At 47.7% G+C, this 14,756-nt stretch overlaps 1 protein-coding gene across 1 annotated transcript in view; it reads left to right on the top strand.

The window, feature by feature from the left end:
- The first annotated feature begins 4,023 nt into the window (after positions 1-4,023).
- LOC115587154 (neural-cadherin-like) overlaps positions 4,024-14,756 on the top strand; it is a 102,538-nt gene continuing 91,805 nt past the window's right edge. The window contains exon 1 of the mRNA XM_030426813.1: positions 4,024-5,673. Coding sequence (XP_030282673.1) covers positions 4,674-5,673 — 1,000 coding nt within the window. The 5' untranslated portion in view covers positions 4,024-4,673. The remainder of the gene's footprint in view (positions 5,674-14,756) is intronic.

Genomic DNA, 14,756 nt, shown 5'->3' with positions numbered 1-14,756 from the left:
TCCCCCTCTCCCCTGTCTCCCCCTCCCTCTCTCTCTCTGGTCCTGCTCGAGGTTTCTTCCTGTTCACAGTTTCTTCTTCACGGAGGAATCATCGTCTCTATAAATAACTGAATGCAGTTCAGGAGTTACGTTCAGACCTGCTCAGTTTAGCAAGAAATGAGGCGACTCTTGTTGTGAAGACCGATTGAGATTAATCAAACAAATCGCTTCTGTTAGTCTTGGCCAGCAGCCTATTTAGTAATGTTGGCTTTTATTTTGAAAAACCAAACTCTCAGAGGCAGCGGCGAGGTGAGATGTATGTTCCCGGGAGCCGGTTAAATCCTCCTCATTATTCTTTAAATGATTGGATCCTGCTGGAAAACAACTCCCGTCCTCCCTGCTTAAAGCCCTTCCACCGCGGACGATGGCGGTGATGAACGGCGGGCGCACACTGGGCCCGGATAACAGACCTCTGCTGTATGATGTATGAGAATAAGGCCGGTTTAGAGCCGCTTTTATTAAGAGGCCACTTAAATGGGGTGCTCTGGTAAAAGAGCTCAAAGAATAAAAAGAAAAATGAGTGTTTTTGAGACAGACGAGGATATAACGGATCTATTTCGGTCCCTCTGGTACTGAGTCATCACCGCTGACAGTTCTGCAAAAAGAAAGATGGAGGCTGAGGAGGACCAGGTGATGAAGATCCAGTTGGTTTCACCGTTGATGATGATGGAGTTCTTCTTTGTTTAAGGCTCACGCGTAAATCATACGTGAGATGCTGCAGGACCACCGCGATGAAGAGAAATGACCGTAAAGCCTTCAGTGCTTCTTTCCCCCTCTGAATCCTCCCAGCCTCATAAATAGCACATTATTAAATCTACACTATTAGTTCGTAGCCTTGAACTGGTCGTGTAATGTGAAACCTGCCTAATTGCCGGAGCTCGCCGGGATAATTAACTGAGAGAAAGGGGAGTTTGAGGAGTTTTCATCCTGCATCCGAGGTAATATTCACTCGTTTCATAGAGATCATCATCGCAAGCCTCGTACAAAAATCTCATCTCTCGGTCGGCCGAAGTGCGCGGAGCACCGAGCTGTGCTAATATTCATTTTCTTTTATTTTTCAATGACCGTCTCCTGTGTCTTTTTATTTTCGTGTGCTGATAGGAAGCAGGATTGTTCGGGGCTAAAAAAAACCCACAAAAAACTAGATACTGTTCAAATCAATGATCATCTTCTGGGTGAGCTAATCACCGAGGCAACCCCGGGCTCCACCAATCACAGCGCAGCTGGAACCAGACAGGATGTGGCCCTGAAGTTGTGCTTTTATTTTGTTTTGTTTCTTTTTGTCTTTCTATCAAAAACAACAGGCCATGCATTAATCATTCAATTATTTTTAGGCTCTCTCCCTCAAAGTGGATGCTGTTGTTCTCATTTTTATTTTACGTGCCGAGTCTCCCGATGAACGGAAGTCAAACCTACGTGAGATGTGGCATTTCTGAGTCAAGAGGCGGCTCGGTAATGAGAAAGTTTGGTTTTTCGTTTGCTTCGCTCCTCCGTCGCTGACCTTATCAGAGCCTGATGGTGCCTCCGCTGCTTTATTATCAGCGAAGGTGGAGTCTGAACCTGGCTGCACACGATGCACCGTAATTAATATCCTTATTAATAAACAGTTATGGTTTCTACAGCTTGAACACTGCAGTGGGTGGTGTGAGCCTGGAGGGGATCACAGATCAAATCTAATTAGTCGTACCTAACACAAGAGGGAAGTGTCTTTATATTTATCCAGCTCCTCTTACTGCTTTTTGCCTGCAGGTTCTGACGAGGGGGGAAAACGTCCTCGGGGGGGCCCAGCAGACGTACGACGACGAGCGGGAGGTGTCATGGCGGTTTCCAGAAAATGGCTCTTTGCAGCTCCTTCCGGGGGGAACGAGTCGAGTAGGTCTTCCACAAACCCTACGAGAGGGATAAAGAAAAACGGTGTTCGCAGACGAATGGGGGGGAAAAAACCAGAGAGCCGGATGCTTAGTCATCCACTTTAACTCGCCCTGTCATAATAAAACCTTCCTGCTTAAGTCACCGTCTTCTGATGAACCGTCTATTTTTAACATTTTATAAAAACACGCCACTTTCTCCGCGCCATAAACTGCCTGTTAAGCGACGTCAGTGCCGGATCCTCTCAGCGCTGCTTTCCATCATTCCCTGTTTGTTTTTTTTCTTCCCCGTGTGTGTTTACAGGAAGAATCACAGACAATTGTCCATTTGCAGAACATGGAAGTTACATTATGGGAGCTCCCTCCTCCCCCCCTCCTGCAACAATCCCATCATCCCCTGCTCTCTGCGGGACACACAAGCAAAGGTAGAAGGCTTTAAACGCCACAGAGCTCCAACCTTTGCCTTCAGAAGCTGCGTCTGCCTCCGTTTTGATTGAAGGGGAATGGATTCGGGTCAATTATTCATTAAGTAAGCATGCAAGCTTTCTAATGTTCGTCGGCCGGCGTACCGCAGTGTGATTTCTCTCTTCGGTGCCCTGCAGCTTTCAGTTATCAGTTGGAGAAGCTGGATGATGAGACTGTTTCATGATTTTCACCACCAACCCCCCCCCCTCCTTCTTCGTTTTTTAAAAAATTCATTACAGCTTTGTTGTTTTTTTATGTGATGTGTATGTTGGCGTTTCATCTCAGCAGATAAGTGCTGCAACCCTCCAGTCAACCATCCCTCGCACTCTGGCCCGGGCCCCTGTGATTGAATTAGCCTCTGCTACCAGCTATCTCCCATGCTGGCAGTCACGGCAAATTTTTGCCCATGTGAGACAACATGATAAAAGACAGGATTTGATTTGTATTCATGAAGCACTTAGGGAAGTTCAAAGAGAAGTTACAGAGCGGGGGAGAAGAAGAAGAAGAAGAAGAAGAAGAAGAGGAGCGGAGGGTCCTCTCGCTCAGACGCTGTCGTGTTTTTTAGACGTCACAGATTCACCTTAAGTGACAAAACCACCGACGTCGCTTGAGGTAATTTACCAACCAAAAGCCTCCCTGTCATAAATCCTCTCCGAGGTCATTCTGGTGCACGTATCTTTGAAACGCCTTTCCCCTCCTCCTCCTCCTCCTCCTCCTCCTCCTCCCTCGTGTCACAGATTGTAAAACACACCAGTGAGATTGGTGTGTCCTGGTGACACTGCCCACAGCTCGTGCCATGTAAAAAAAAAAGAATACAGCGATCAACCAATATGAGCTCTGTGCTCTCAGCTGCAGGCTGCGATTCCCAAATTGTCTAGAGGGGCTCGCTGCCAGTTACCGGAGTTATTGCCTGAAAAAAAAAAAAAAAAAAAGGAACAGTTTACTGCAGAGAAAGGATTCGGATAAAATTGCAGTGATGGATTGTGGTTTCAAATTGATAAGGATCTTTCCGCGGGTGCTTTGATGAATTTTCAAACTGAATACAGATGTATGAGCGCAGAAGCATTGCGTGGCATTGAATTACACGTCCAGCATAACACCACACACACACACACACACACTCACACACACTCACACACACCCTAAAGCATATGAATATTGATCCGTGCACGTCTCAGGTGAAGGCTGGCATGATATGGGAGACGGGACTCAAAAGGAGCGTACAGCAGAGCTCTCTCATCCATTATTTCCGTATCTTTTTGACAATTCCGAGCCCTCGATGTAATGTTTAGTCCTCTGACTTGTCACGTACGGGGTGGCGAGGGGGGGAATTGGAGCTGTGGGAATTAGCAGTAGCCACCCACAGATTAGGTTTAGAGTGCTCGGGGTGCTCAGCAGAGTGGGAACAGGCGAGGGAGAGCAATCATGGTGACAATGTTAATTTGAACTCTGGTCGTGTGTGCACGTAACACCGGCTGCAGAGGTGCGCGGAGCTGTCTTAAATCATCATGTTTACACAGTTTAACAGCTCAGATCCAGAATTTGCATTTATATTGAAGCGTTTCTCGGTGTTTTGTAGTTTCTCCGAGCTGTGATTTAAACGTTGTTTTTGTGTGGACGTGTGGCTGCAGGAGCCTGGAGTTCAGAGAGGGTCTGTGCTCAGAGGGGTCGAGGGTTCGATTCCTCAGAGAGGAGATGAGAGCGGTGCCGTGTGAGTGATCTTGAGCAAGGCAGCTGTTAATGCCTCAGTGGAAGTCCTGGTTGGTTTCCAGACAGCGCGTCGGTGGGAGAAGCAGCATATGTGTTCAGTCGACTTGGTCGCGGACTGGAGGGATGAGTGCTTTCCTCTCTGTCACCACTTCTTTACGCTGAGAGCGGATTTGTGGCAGACCCCGTCACACAGCTGGGGGGAGGCTCTAGCCGTGCGCGCACAGGCTGATCCGCCGTGGAGAGCTGGCTGCGAGGCGAGGACCCTCCTGACCATCTCACAGGGTGGGGTTCACCGAAGAGCTCCGTCCCCGCGCGCCGCCACGCCCCCGCGCTTGGCGCTGTCCGGTGCTCTGGTGCTGAACGCTGGGTACGAACACATCCAACAGCCTGCAGCGCTGTGGACTGCCCGCACGCAGCCGTGCTGCATGGAGCCAAGAGACGGACCTCCCGGGATGAAACAGCTCTAAGTTCACAGGGGTCTCCTGCGAGGATCGTGTCGTGGATCACCATGAAGGGAATGTTTCTCAAGTGCTTTTATTGTCTTTTTTAATGGTTTTCTGCGCGCTCGGAGGGACGTAACTTACCACCAACATGATTTGGTGTTTTTTGTTATGCTGCCTTCTGACGCCGGCTGCGGGATATCAAACACAGCGGCGCCTGCCTTTCTTTCACGGGCATGTTTTTGAGAACTCCCCGGCGGGTTCCAAAGTGAACGGACTGAGCGTTCCGGTGCGGCGCATCAACGCGCAAAAATGGTGCCCGGTCTCCGGGATGCACTTCAACCTGTACGGGAACGGCAGCGAAGATTTCCGCGCCTTCGCCCACCACAAGCGGGGGAATCTGCTGCTAAAAACTTCCCGGGTGTTGGACCGGGAGGCTCGCTCAGAATACCTGCTGAGCGTGGCTCTGTGCTGCCGGACCTGCGGGTCGGCGGCGGCCGCCTTCGAGGTGGCGTCGGTGAAAGTGGACGTTCTGGACACCAACGACCACCAGCCGACTTTTCGCAGTGCAGACACCGTTCACATAACTTTAGATGACACCACGGCTCTCCGCAGCGTGGTGTACAGGCTGGAGGCTGTCGACGCGGACAGCGGCAACAACGCGGAGTTAACATACATCTCCATCCCCAAAAACGGCAGCTTCTATGTTGTCCCGAAAACGGGCGAAGTTCTGCTGGTTGACTCCCTCCTGGGGCTCCCATCTAAAGTCAAATTCCATGTTTTTGCCAGAGACCACGGGTGGCCCCCTCTGACCAGTAAAGGTGTAGTGGTGACTATTGCGCCACAGCGGTGGGCGACGCGTCCTGCCGAGTTATCGGGGTCAGGGAGGGCAGGACGCTGGCCGAGGGCTCTACTGGACCCTGGCACTGTGGTGTCCCTCAACGTGTCTGAAGATGCCAGCATCGGCTCGGTCATAACGAGCCTGAGTCCCACCAGGTTTCAGTCAGCCGCCTACGAGCTGATCTACCCGGAGTCAGAGAGCTCTCCGGTGAGCGTGGGGCGCGACAGTGGAGATATCACCATCACCAGGAGGCTGGACAGGGAGACAGAGCCTGCTGTGGAGCTCTCTGTTAAGATTCAGGATAAACGAGGTGTGTAGAACATTCCTCCATTAATCTGCACTTAAGTGAAGTCATGAAACCCCCCCTCCTCCCCTCCACCCTCCTCCCTCCCTCCCCCTCCCTCCCCCCCTGGGAATGATTTGCATTGTAGTGGTGGTGCCCTATTTTAATGGTGTGCTCCACATTGCATGCACATGTTCAAACTGTGCTGCCATCTGGACACCTCACTCTTCACCAGCGGAGCCCCGTCGACAGGCCTGACGAATCCATCATGTGCATCGTGTCCATATGAGGCTCGTCAGTGCAGCTGCAGCATCACAGGACTCGTTCCACAGGTGTGCCTCGTTATCATCTGCACATCCGCACACCTGAAACACGAGCGGCGTTCAGGCTTCGTGTCAGACATCACGGGATGTTTCAGATCTGAAGCGGAGAGAGGAGGAAACGCCACTGTGAGCCGGTCGACATCATGCCTGTGATTGACATAGTTTGCGACTGCGAAGTTGTTTTCACAGCTAATCCTTGCAGAGTGGCAAACCACTTTGACCCTCTCCCTCCCTCCCTCTCTCCCCCTCCCCTCTCTCTCTCTGTCTCATCTGCTGGCATTACCCCTCTAATCCTCCTCTCATTCACTCTCTAGTCCCAGGGATTTGAAGTGGCACCGCCACAGTCAGTCAACCTCTCAAATTCTTGGAGGATAGGTGAAACTCGAGCGTACGAGTCGCTCTTGAGTTTTTTTTTCTCGTTTTGTGCCTCTGAAATTTTTTGATTTGAAGCTTAAAAAAGAACAACAACAACCAAACAAAAAAACCTGAGGATGAAAAATGATTTGCTTTGTAATTGAGCTGCACATCGTGCAGGAAACGTCGCTCACTGTTTTCATTCTGGATGCGCCTGCTGCTGTTACATTGCACAGCATGTTCTAGATTGTAATTGCAGCCTGATTGGGACACATTCCTGCATTGGAGAGTGTTTTTTTTTCTTCTTCAGAGGGAACAAAACTAGTCAGAATTCCCACTTTCTTCTCACAGATGCGTGGTAGAATTAAGCTGCTCGAGCCTGACAGATATTCAGATACCTTCCTCCATTTTGCCTCCCTCACCTGTGAAACTCTCCTCTCCTGATCAAAGGCATGGCGTGTCCTTTATCCTGCGACTGCAGCTTCCCAGACAGAATCCTGACAGGAGTCTGGGCGGACAGGCCTTTCTTCTTCCTGTCTCGTTCCCAATCCCTGCGTACGCGTCTTTCTGAGTGAAGGAGGTCTGTTTCAGATGTTATTTAAAATATATTTTTTAGAGATTCGGCGAAATCTCTCACCTGAATTCCTGCCACTGCAGTGTGGGTTTGCTCGGGCGTTGGAACAATCCCGCCTGTCTGCCTCACAGATAAAGGAGGGAGAAATGATTGAGATGCTTTGTGTGTGCGCCTGTTTGTTTGTATGCAAGTGTGAGACAGCCCGGTCATACTAAAACTGACCCCAGGTGCGGTAACAACAGTTTTAATAAGGCCCCATGAGTTGCATCGTCTTCACTTACTTTACCGCGGTGAACTCTCTGTAGCACAGAGCCGTCCGTGCTGCTGACAGTCACCTGCTGAATGTCAAACAGAAAACACCGTCAGGCAGCAGCCTTCCCCGCAGTTCAAAGAAATATTCGAGTCAGCAGCGTTCGGTGCCAGCCTGCATAATCTTTACGACACAATTCACGTACAAAGGGCTGGACAAAATAATGGGTATACCCTGACACAAAACAGCATGACAAAACCAAGTCCTCAAAAGCGAGAAGCGGAGTTGAAATAACGCCTCTGAGCGAGCGCTGCAGAGCTGCAGCACTGCCTGTGCTGCTGGAGCAGAACAGGAAGCTTCCTTGGCGGCATCGTTGTAGGTGTTCTGTTGAATTGTTCTGTCTCCCTTTCATTTTGTCCACCCCAACCTAGATGTTCCAGTCCTGAAGATCCTCTTCTCATTCTGCCGCCTCCCAAATGCTTTTATCACAGCTACTATCACCTCCATTACTATGAAGCCGTCTCGTTGAGGCCTGAATGTAAATGTTTCCCTCTATGAGCAGTTTTCTCTTCGCTGTCCATCACCGCTCAATGTTTGCTCTCCTGTATGACTCCAAGAACACACACGTGTTTGGTGTGCTGACGCTTTATTAGCCGGCGAATGCGGATTTTGCCAAAAAGCTGTGTGGTAAACGTGCTCATTAAGTCACTCATTTGGACACGGAATGCTAATCACACTGGCGCGAGGCTTTCTTATGTTAATAAGTTTGCTGAGAGCACGGCGTCGTGATTATTAGAGCCATCAGAAGAGCTGTTATTTGTGCTGTTCAAACGGAGATTAAAAAGTCTTTTTCGACGCGGAGATATCTCCGATAAATTATTCTGGCGCGTCGCAGACTCACAGCGGTGCTGGATTACTCTCAGCGTGGGGCCCGTCCTTATTGACACACTTACCTGAAAGAAAATGTGCTCACCAAAAACTCATCCTCTGCCCCCCTTCTATCGCTCCGAGACGTGACATGTTTGAACACTGAGACTTCTTTGTAGTCTAGTTGTATTAGTAGAAAAAAAACCCCCCTAAAAAAACAGTGTTAAAAGGTTTGATTTGAATAATAAAGGTTGTAATGTGCTAATTATGCCATCAGAATGTTTTTGTTATCAGGACAGAGTGTGGTGCCACAGCCGTTTGCACACATTTTACCCCGGGAACGCATAATTTGTCAGGATCCATTTATAAAAGTGATGTACAGGCACACAAACAACAAAATGTGGTCGCTTAAAATAAATATGCTGCTGATTCCCAGATCTGATGCGCTCGCGATCGTTTCATGTACCGGCGGCGGCGGCGGCGGCGCAGCTCCACGTGTGGCTGCGCAGTGTGAACAGTGACATTGTTTAATCAGTCTTGCTCATTTCTGCACTAATATTCTTATATTACGTATATAAATATCACTCGCGCCGTGATTCATCGCGCCGCTTTTACTCTTTAATTACTTTCCCCCCCCCAAAGTTAGGAATTACTTTCTCTGTTGCGCAAACACAACAAACGTTCTCGCTTAATTTCCCTTAATTACACCTCGCTCGAAACTTTCTTTTTTATGTAACAAGAAAAATGAGGTTGTTCAATTCCGCGGACTAATTTTAGATAGCTGTGCGTGTTCTCGGCTCATAATACGCATAAATCTGAGACGGGATTTCTCAAGGCCTCCTGACGAGCTTTAGACGCGTCCTCCTCCCACTCCGATGCATCCGAGTTAGTAGTATCACCTTGTTTGCCCAGAGGAGTGTGTTTTCCTGCTCAGGGGGGGCCCATGAAAGCATCCCCCCCCCCCTTCTCTCTCCTTGACTAGATCTTCCTGCTAATGTTTGGGAAATATTTACCTTCTAAACTATATTCGGTGCACCAAAAAAATCCCTGGAGAAAACAATGATTTTTTCCGACGTAGCCTCTGTGTATCAAACCAACAGTATAAGGGGGGGAAATAAAAAAAGAAGGTAAAAGCAATGGAAGTAGGCCATGACTCATGACTCACAGAAACTGGTTATGTGGTGTTGTTTTGAGGAGAGAGGCAGTGAGGGACCTCTACAGCTCTTCCTGTAAAGGATTTTCGCCGGCCCACAGAGGACGTCAGTTTAGATTTGTATTGTTGGGGATTGTTTTTTCTTTTTTTTGGCTTGCGGTCGTCCCGCCCGAAGAATCTTTTTCTTTGCACCTGAGTAGGGAATCTGTTAATGGTATTTGACGTGTTCGAAGGAGTATTGAACAAGTGGTGCAGTGCTTTGTGAGTTGGAGTGGTGGTGATGGTGATGGTGGTGGGGAGGAGGATACTGGAGTGGCTTCTCCCTCTCTGTTAGGTATCTGTGGGCAGGGTGGCATTCAGCTCATGGTAATCACCTCTTCTCTGCTCTCCTCTCGCTGTCCTCCTCCCTCTTCCCATCTCTGCCTCATAGTCAGCATCTCGCCTCACGCTGTCTTTAATCCAATTTCCCCCTTTTCATACTCGTTCCCCCCCCCCCTCCATTATATTTGCATATTCCCCCTTGTGATGTGAAATGAATTGAGAAGAGTCCCGATCTCATTTTTGTTTGTAATTTGTGACTGTGGGGCTGTTTGTTTAAGTAGAAAACAATTTCATAAAAAGCTGTCTGCATTTATTCAATTTAGTGAAAAAAGAAAAAACAACACAAATGCCTGTGGTGATTACGCATTATTTTTTGCGTGATTGCGAGCCGGCTTGTGGTCGCGTGTGCGCACACACAAACTGCTTTCCTTTAACATGCGCGAGTCTAATTGTGTAAATCTGTTTGTTTATCAGTCTCGGCCTGTGGTAAATGTTGTGATTGTCCTTCAGATACCCTGCAGCAGAGATTCTGAGATGGGTTGTTTCTGTCGACGTGCTGTGAAGCTGCAACATGCCTGCAGCACTTGATTTCTTCTCTGTGGTCTCTCAGATATCAAATGAATGTGTCTAAACTACATCCCTGCAGTCGTCTCTTCTACAGTCTTAGCATGTATCTGGTGCCATGTAGGAGGGAAGGGGAGTGTGTTTGCCACAATTTTCAAAGATGGGATTAAGCGGAGAGAACAAGAGCGGCGAGAGGAAGAAAAGTAGCTCCTCTTTGCATGTAAAACAGATATTTTTCAATAAACATAAAGCATATGGATATGGAGTAATTTCAGTATAAAGGCAGAGTCAAACTATCACCATTTTACACCAAGAACAGGCCGTTTCTTTCCCCCCCATTGCCAGGAGATGAGTTTGCCTTTCTTTGTTTTTTCAGGCGGGTATCATTCGACATCACAGAAAAACAGGGAACCGTGGAAAGCGACGCGGAGGTGCCAATGTTACGCTGGTTAATTTTTGATATCTTTTCGTTCAACCTCTCTTTCAAAGCGAACACAGACTGAGTGATGTTCAAGTGCCGCTTGAACGGAGACGGATGAAAACCGGCGACACGTCAACGTCTCCGACTTCAGCGCGCGTCGCGGCTGGAAGAGTGAAAATGAGCGTTTCCTACCGAGTGTTATGTCGTTATCATCACTGCTAATCAGGGCTGGAGCCAATAAACACCCCTGACTTCGGCAGAGTCACTCGACCTACTAATATGAACGCCGATTGTACCCTTTCTCACAGAAGCCAGATGTTAGTGGGTGTACGAAAGGGTGTTTTTCAAAATCTTCCAATTTAGTGTCTTATCCCATATTTGCACAGGATAAATTAAGTCTGTGTTTACTGATTATTATCTCCTGGACATGATGTCAAGGCTCCGTACAACTTATTAGAAGCGAAGCATCTGTTTATCTTCAGCAGCCACATTATTAGAATAGTTGATAGTTGGTTTTTCCGTCGTTCTGCACGAGTAACAAGCAAAAATACACGTGCGAGTTAAAGATGCTTTGTGGCTGTAATACGACAACCTTTTGTTGTTCTCAGTCACCCTTCTCTGTCAATGCAGCCGATCTTACAAAACAGCTTTTGTATGTTGACGCATTAAATGTTGGATGGACTGCGTTTACACAGCTCTTTTTCTCGTCTTACTGAACACTCAAGGTGCTTCACAACACAAGTCAGCATTCGCCGATTCACACACACATTCATGCACGACTCTACCATGTGACGTGCCACCTGCTCACCAGGAGCAATAACCATTCATACGCGCTCACACGCCGATGGGAGAGTTGCCGGGAGCGATTTGGGGTTCAGTATCTTGCCCAAGGACACCTTGACATGAAGACTGCAGCGGCCCCCCCATCAGAATTATGAGCTGCGATCAAATTTCTGCTTAGTTTTACTGTCAGACGGCTTTTTTTTTTAAAGAAATACAACCCTAAATCACAGACATGCCAATTCACACAGGACGTATATCGTTATATTGTCACATGGCAGCTGTGTTTGGTGAAATATGGGAGGCAATTTGCGGTTGGAATTTATTCTTTACAAATTGTGGACGAGGCTGCTGCGAGATGGCTACATTAGCATTTAAAATGAGTGACAGAGAGGGTCAGGAGCATCAAACGCTGGTCACATTAAAGCACAGCTACACAACATCTGTTGCTTGATCTAACCCAGCTCCATATGTGCGTTAATGCTCATAAAAATGCAGAAAGTTGGTGAGACAACTATCTTATTAACGTGGCTGCTGAAGAACAGATGTTCTGCTTTTGAGACGCAGATGCAACGCAGAGCCTTGACATCATATCTGGGAGCTAATGTCAATTAATGTAAAATGTAGACAAACACACATTTCATGAGAATTAAAACAAACTAAAGAAAGTAAAAGTTGAATTCAAGCATATGATTTCTTCTCATCATATAAAGGAGGACCAGGTTGTATGAACCATCCACTGAATACCTGACTGTTTCTAATTTCAGACGTCGTCATCTCTCAAATGAACAAATGAAGGTGACTGTGTTGATTTTGATTAATTAAGAAATTATGCAGTTAACTGGCAGTGACAAGTTCGTGGTTCAGCGTTTAACCACATGCATGCGAGAGAGGGATTTAAAAAAAATGGGGTCCCAGAAGTTGTTCAGCGCCCAAAGTGGCATCCGGTACATTTGGGATTTACCGGCGGGTGTATTTTCGCTAATCTAGCATTTGAGAAATGCGGTCGCGGTCGGTGGAGGACTTTGAACTGACGAGGTCCGATAGTTCTTCCCCCCGATGTCCCCTTCCAGAGCTGCTTTGTTGTCCAACCAAGTAAAGGGCTTAATGTGCTGGCTTGTGGCGTACACTATGAAGATTAGGAGCCTCTCGTTCGGGTCGAGATCTAAGACGCAATGTACCGAATCAACTGGTCAGGGATGGAAAATGCTTTTTTAAGGAAAACTCTTGAGTTGCAAGTATTTAAAAAAGGTGCGACCTGTGGATGTTACTGTCGCTTCATGTGGTCAAATGCACAGGAAATTCTCATCAGTGAACAAATCAGAAAACAATTTCATTTCTTTTTGTTGTCCTCTGATGCAGGACGGTACTTTCAGGGACACAGAAAGGTCAGGACAAGCTGTGAGGCCGCAGGGCTCGGTCAGAGAGCGTGGCTTTAAGATCAAAAAGGTTAAGTGAGGCAAAGGTGAGAAACCCGATGAGGACTGAGAGAGAGACGGGGACGGATGGAGCTACAAAAAAGATGGAGGTGGTGTGTAAAAAAAACGTGGCGGTGTGAGATTGTTTTTTTTTTCCTGCATGCCTATAAGCTTTACTGAAGATAAGTAAAGGGCAGCCAGATCAGAGGCAGGCAGTTATATACTGCAGATGAGGTCAGCTTGGTGAAACATAATTGTCAGATGGTTAGAGGGCAGAAGTGAGAAACTATTGGGGTGGTAGGAGGGGAATGAGGTGTGCATGTACTCTCGCCTGTAGTTCAGAGTGGATGGCTGCAGGGCAGCGGGGGGGCGGGAAAAATATAGTTGTGCTGTGAAAAGGGCAATGTGCGCTCATATTTGTCTGAAGATTGTTTGTAGGGCAAATGCGGGGAAGATGAGGAGAAAAGTATGATCTGCCCTTTTGCAGCGGCATGAAGAGAGAAAGCAAAAGATAGAGAGATAGAAAGACAGAATACTGCGCGTTGTCTCCCGATTCGATTGCTGACCGTCTTGACCACTGAGGTCCACTTCCAATTAGACAAAATAAGATGTTCGTCACTGTCGTAAGTCGAGGATCATTTATAGGTGCCCTGTAAACCGGTTAAACACTTAAAGGCGTCCACAATCTGCTGTTCGTGGTATTTAATCTTCTCTTTCTTCTGTTTCCAAATTTTACATAACCTCCGTGACTAGCAGATCTCAGAGTATATGCACAAACCAACAGAGAGATGGAGCCACCAGCTAGATGGCGATGCTGATTGGAGGAAGTACTTCATTTGGCTCAAGTGTTATTAAGGATCCCACTGCTTTAATTGCAGGACTTCTCCTACTCTGCACCTGATTGGCTTTTCTTCCATCGTTTTCATACGGTGAAAGCTTGTTTTTTTCAACGGGAGAAGGTGAAATAAAATTGTCGGGACTCGCATCCACGAGCGAGTGTCTGTTCACGGATGTTATACTCGCGTCTGCTGCACAAACAGAGGGAGGGAAGGAACAATGGATTCACTGTTTAATCACACCACAAAATGAGACAGTAATAATGGGTTTTATCTGGGTTTTTCTTGCTATTGGTTTGTAAATCAAACGGCAAGCAGTGAAGCTGAAACAGCAGGTTATGAACTTCAGTTTCCCCGGTAAGCTCCATGACCTCTCCAGCTGTATCAGTCTGGTTTGTCTGCTCTGCCTTGCCTGGTATGAGTTCCCCTGAGTGGACCAGCAGCAGACCGGGAAGGAATCCCAAGAGGTTGGTGTGTTTACTGGGGAAACCAAAGTTTAGTTAGAGAACGCAGCAGTGATGTGCACAAGGGGGGGGGCCAATTGTTGAAAAACGCGCTAAAGTGCCCTCCTGGGAACCAAATCGTGTGCTAAATGCCCTCTTGGGAGCCAAAACATGTGCTAAAGTGCCCTCCTGGGAACCAAAACATGTGCTTAATGCCCTCTTGGGAACCAAATCGTGTGCTAAATGCCCTCTTGGGAACCAAATCGTGTGCTAAATGCCCTCTTGGGAGCCAAAACATGTGCTAAAGTGCCCTCCTGGGAACCAAATCGTGTGCTAAATGCCCTCTTGGGAGCCAAAACATGTGCTAAAGTGCCCTCCTGGGAACCAAAACATGTGCTTAATGCCCTCTTGGGAACCAAATCGTGTGCTAAATGCCCTCTTGGGAACCAAATCGTGTGCTAAAGTGCCCTCTTGGGAGCCAAAACATGTGCTAAAGTGCCCTCCTGGGAACCAAAACATGTGCTTAATGCCCTCTTGGGAACCAAATCGTGTGCTAAATGCCCTCTTGGGAGCCAAAACACATGCTAAAGTGCCCTCTTGGGAGCCAAAACACGCGCTAAAGTGCCCTCTTGGTTGGCAAAACACACTAAACTGCCCCCTTGGCTGGTTAAAACATGATAAACTGCCCTCTTGGGAGCAAAAACACGCGCTAAAGTGCCCTCTTGGGAGCAAAAACATGTGCTAAAGTGCCCTCTTGGGAGCATAATAAACCACGCAATGTGAATTAGCTTGGCTGATGAGACGCT

The sequence above is a fragment of the Sparus aurata genome, chromosome 8, assembly GCF_900880675.1.
Source record: "Sparus aurata chromosome 8, fSpaAur1.1, whole genome shotgun sequence".
In the NCBI taxonomy this organism is placed as follows: domain Eukaryota; kingdom Metazoa; phylum Chordata; class Actinopteri; order Spariformes; family Sparidae; genus Sparus; species Sparus aurata.
This window is presented reverse-complemented; position numbering and strand designations above follow the sequence as displayed.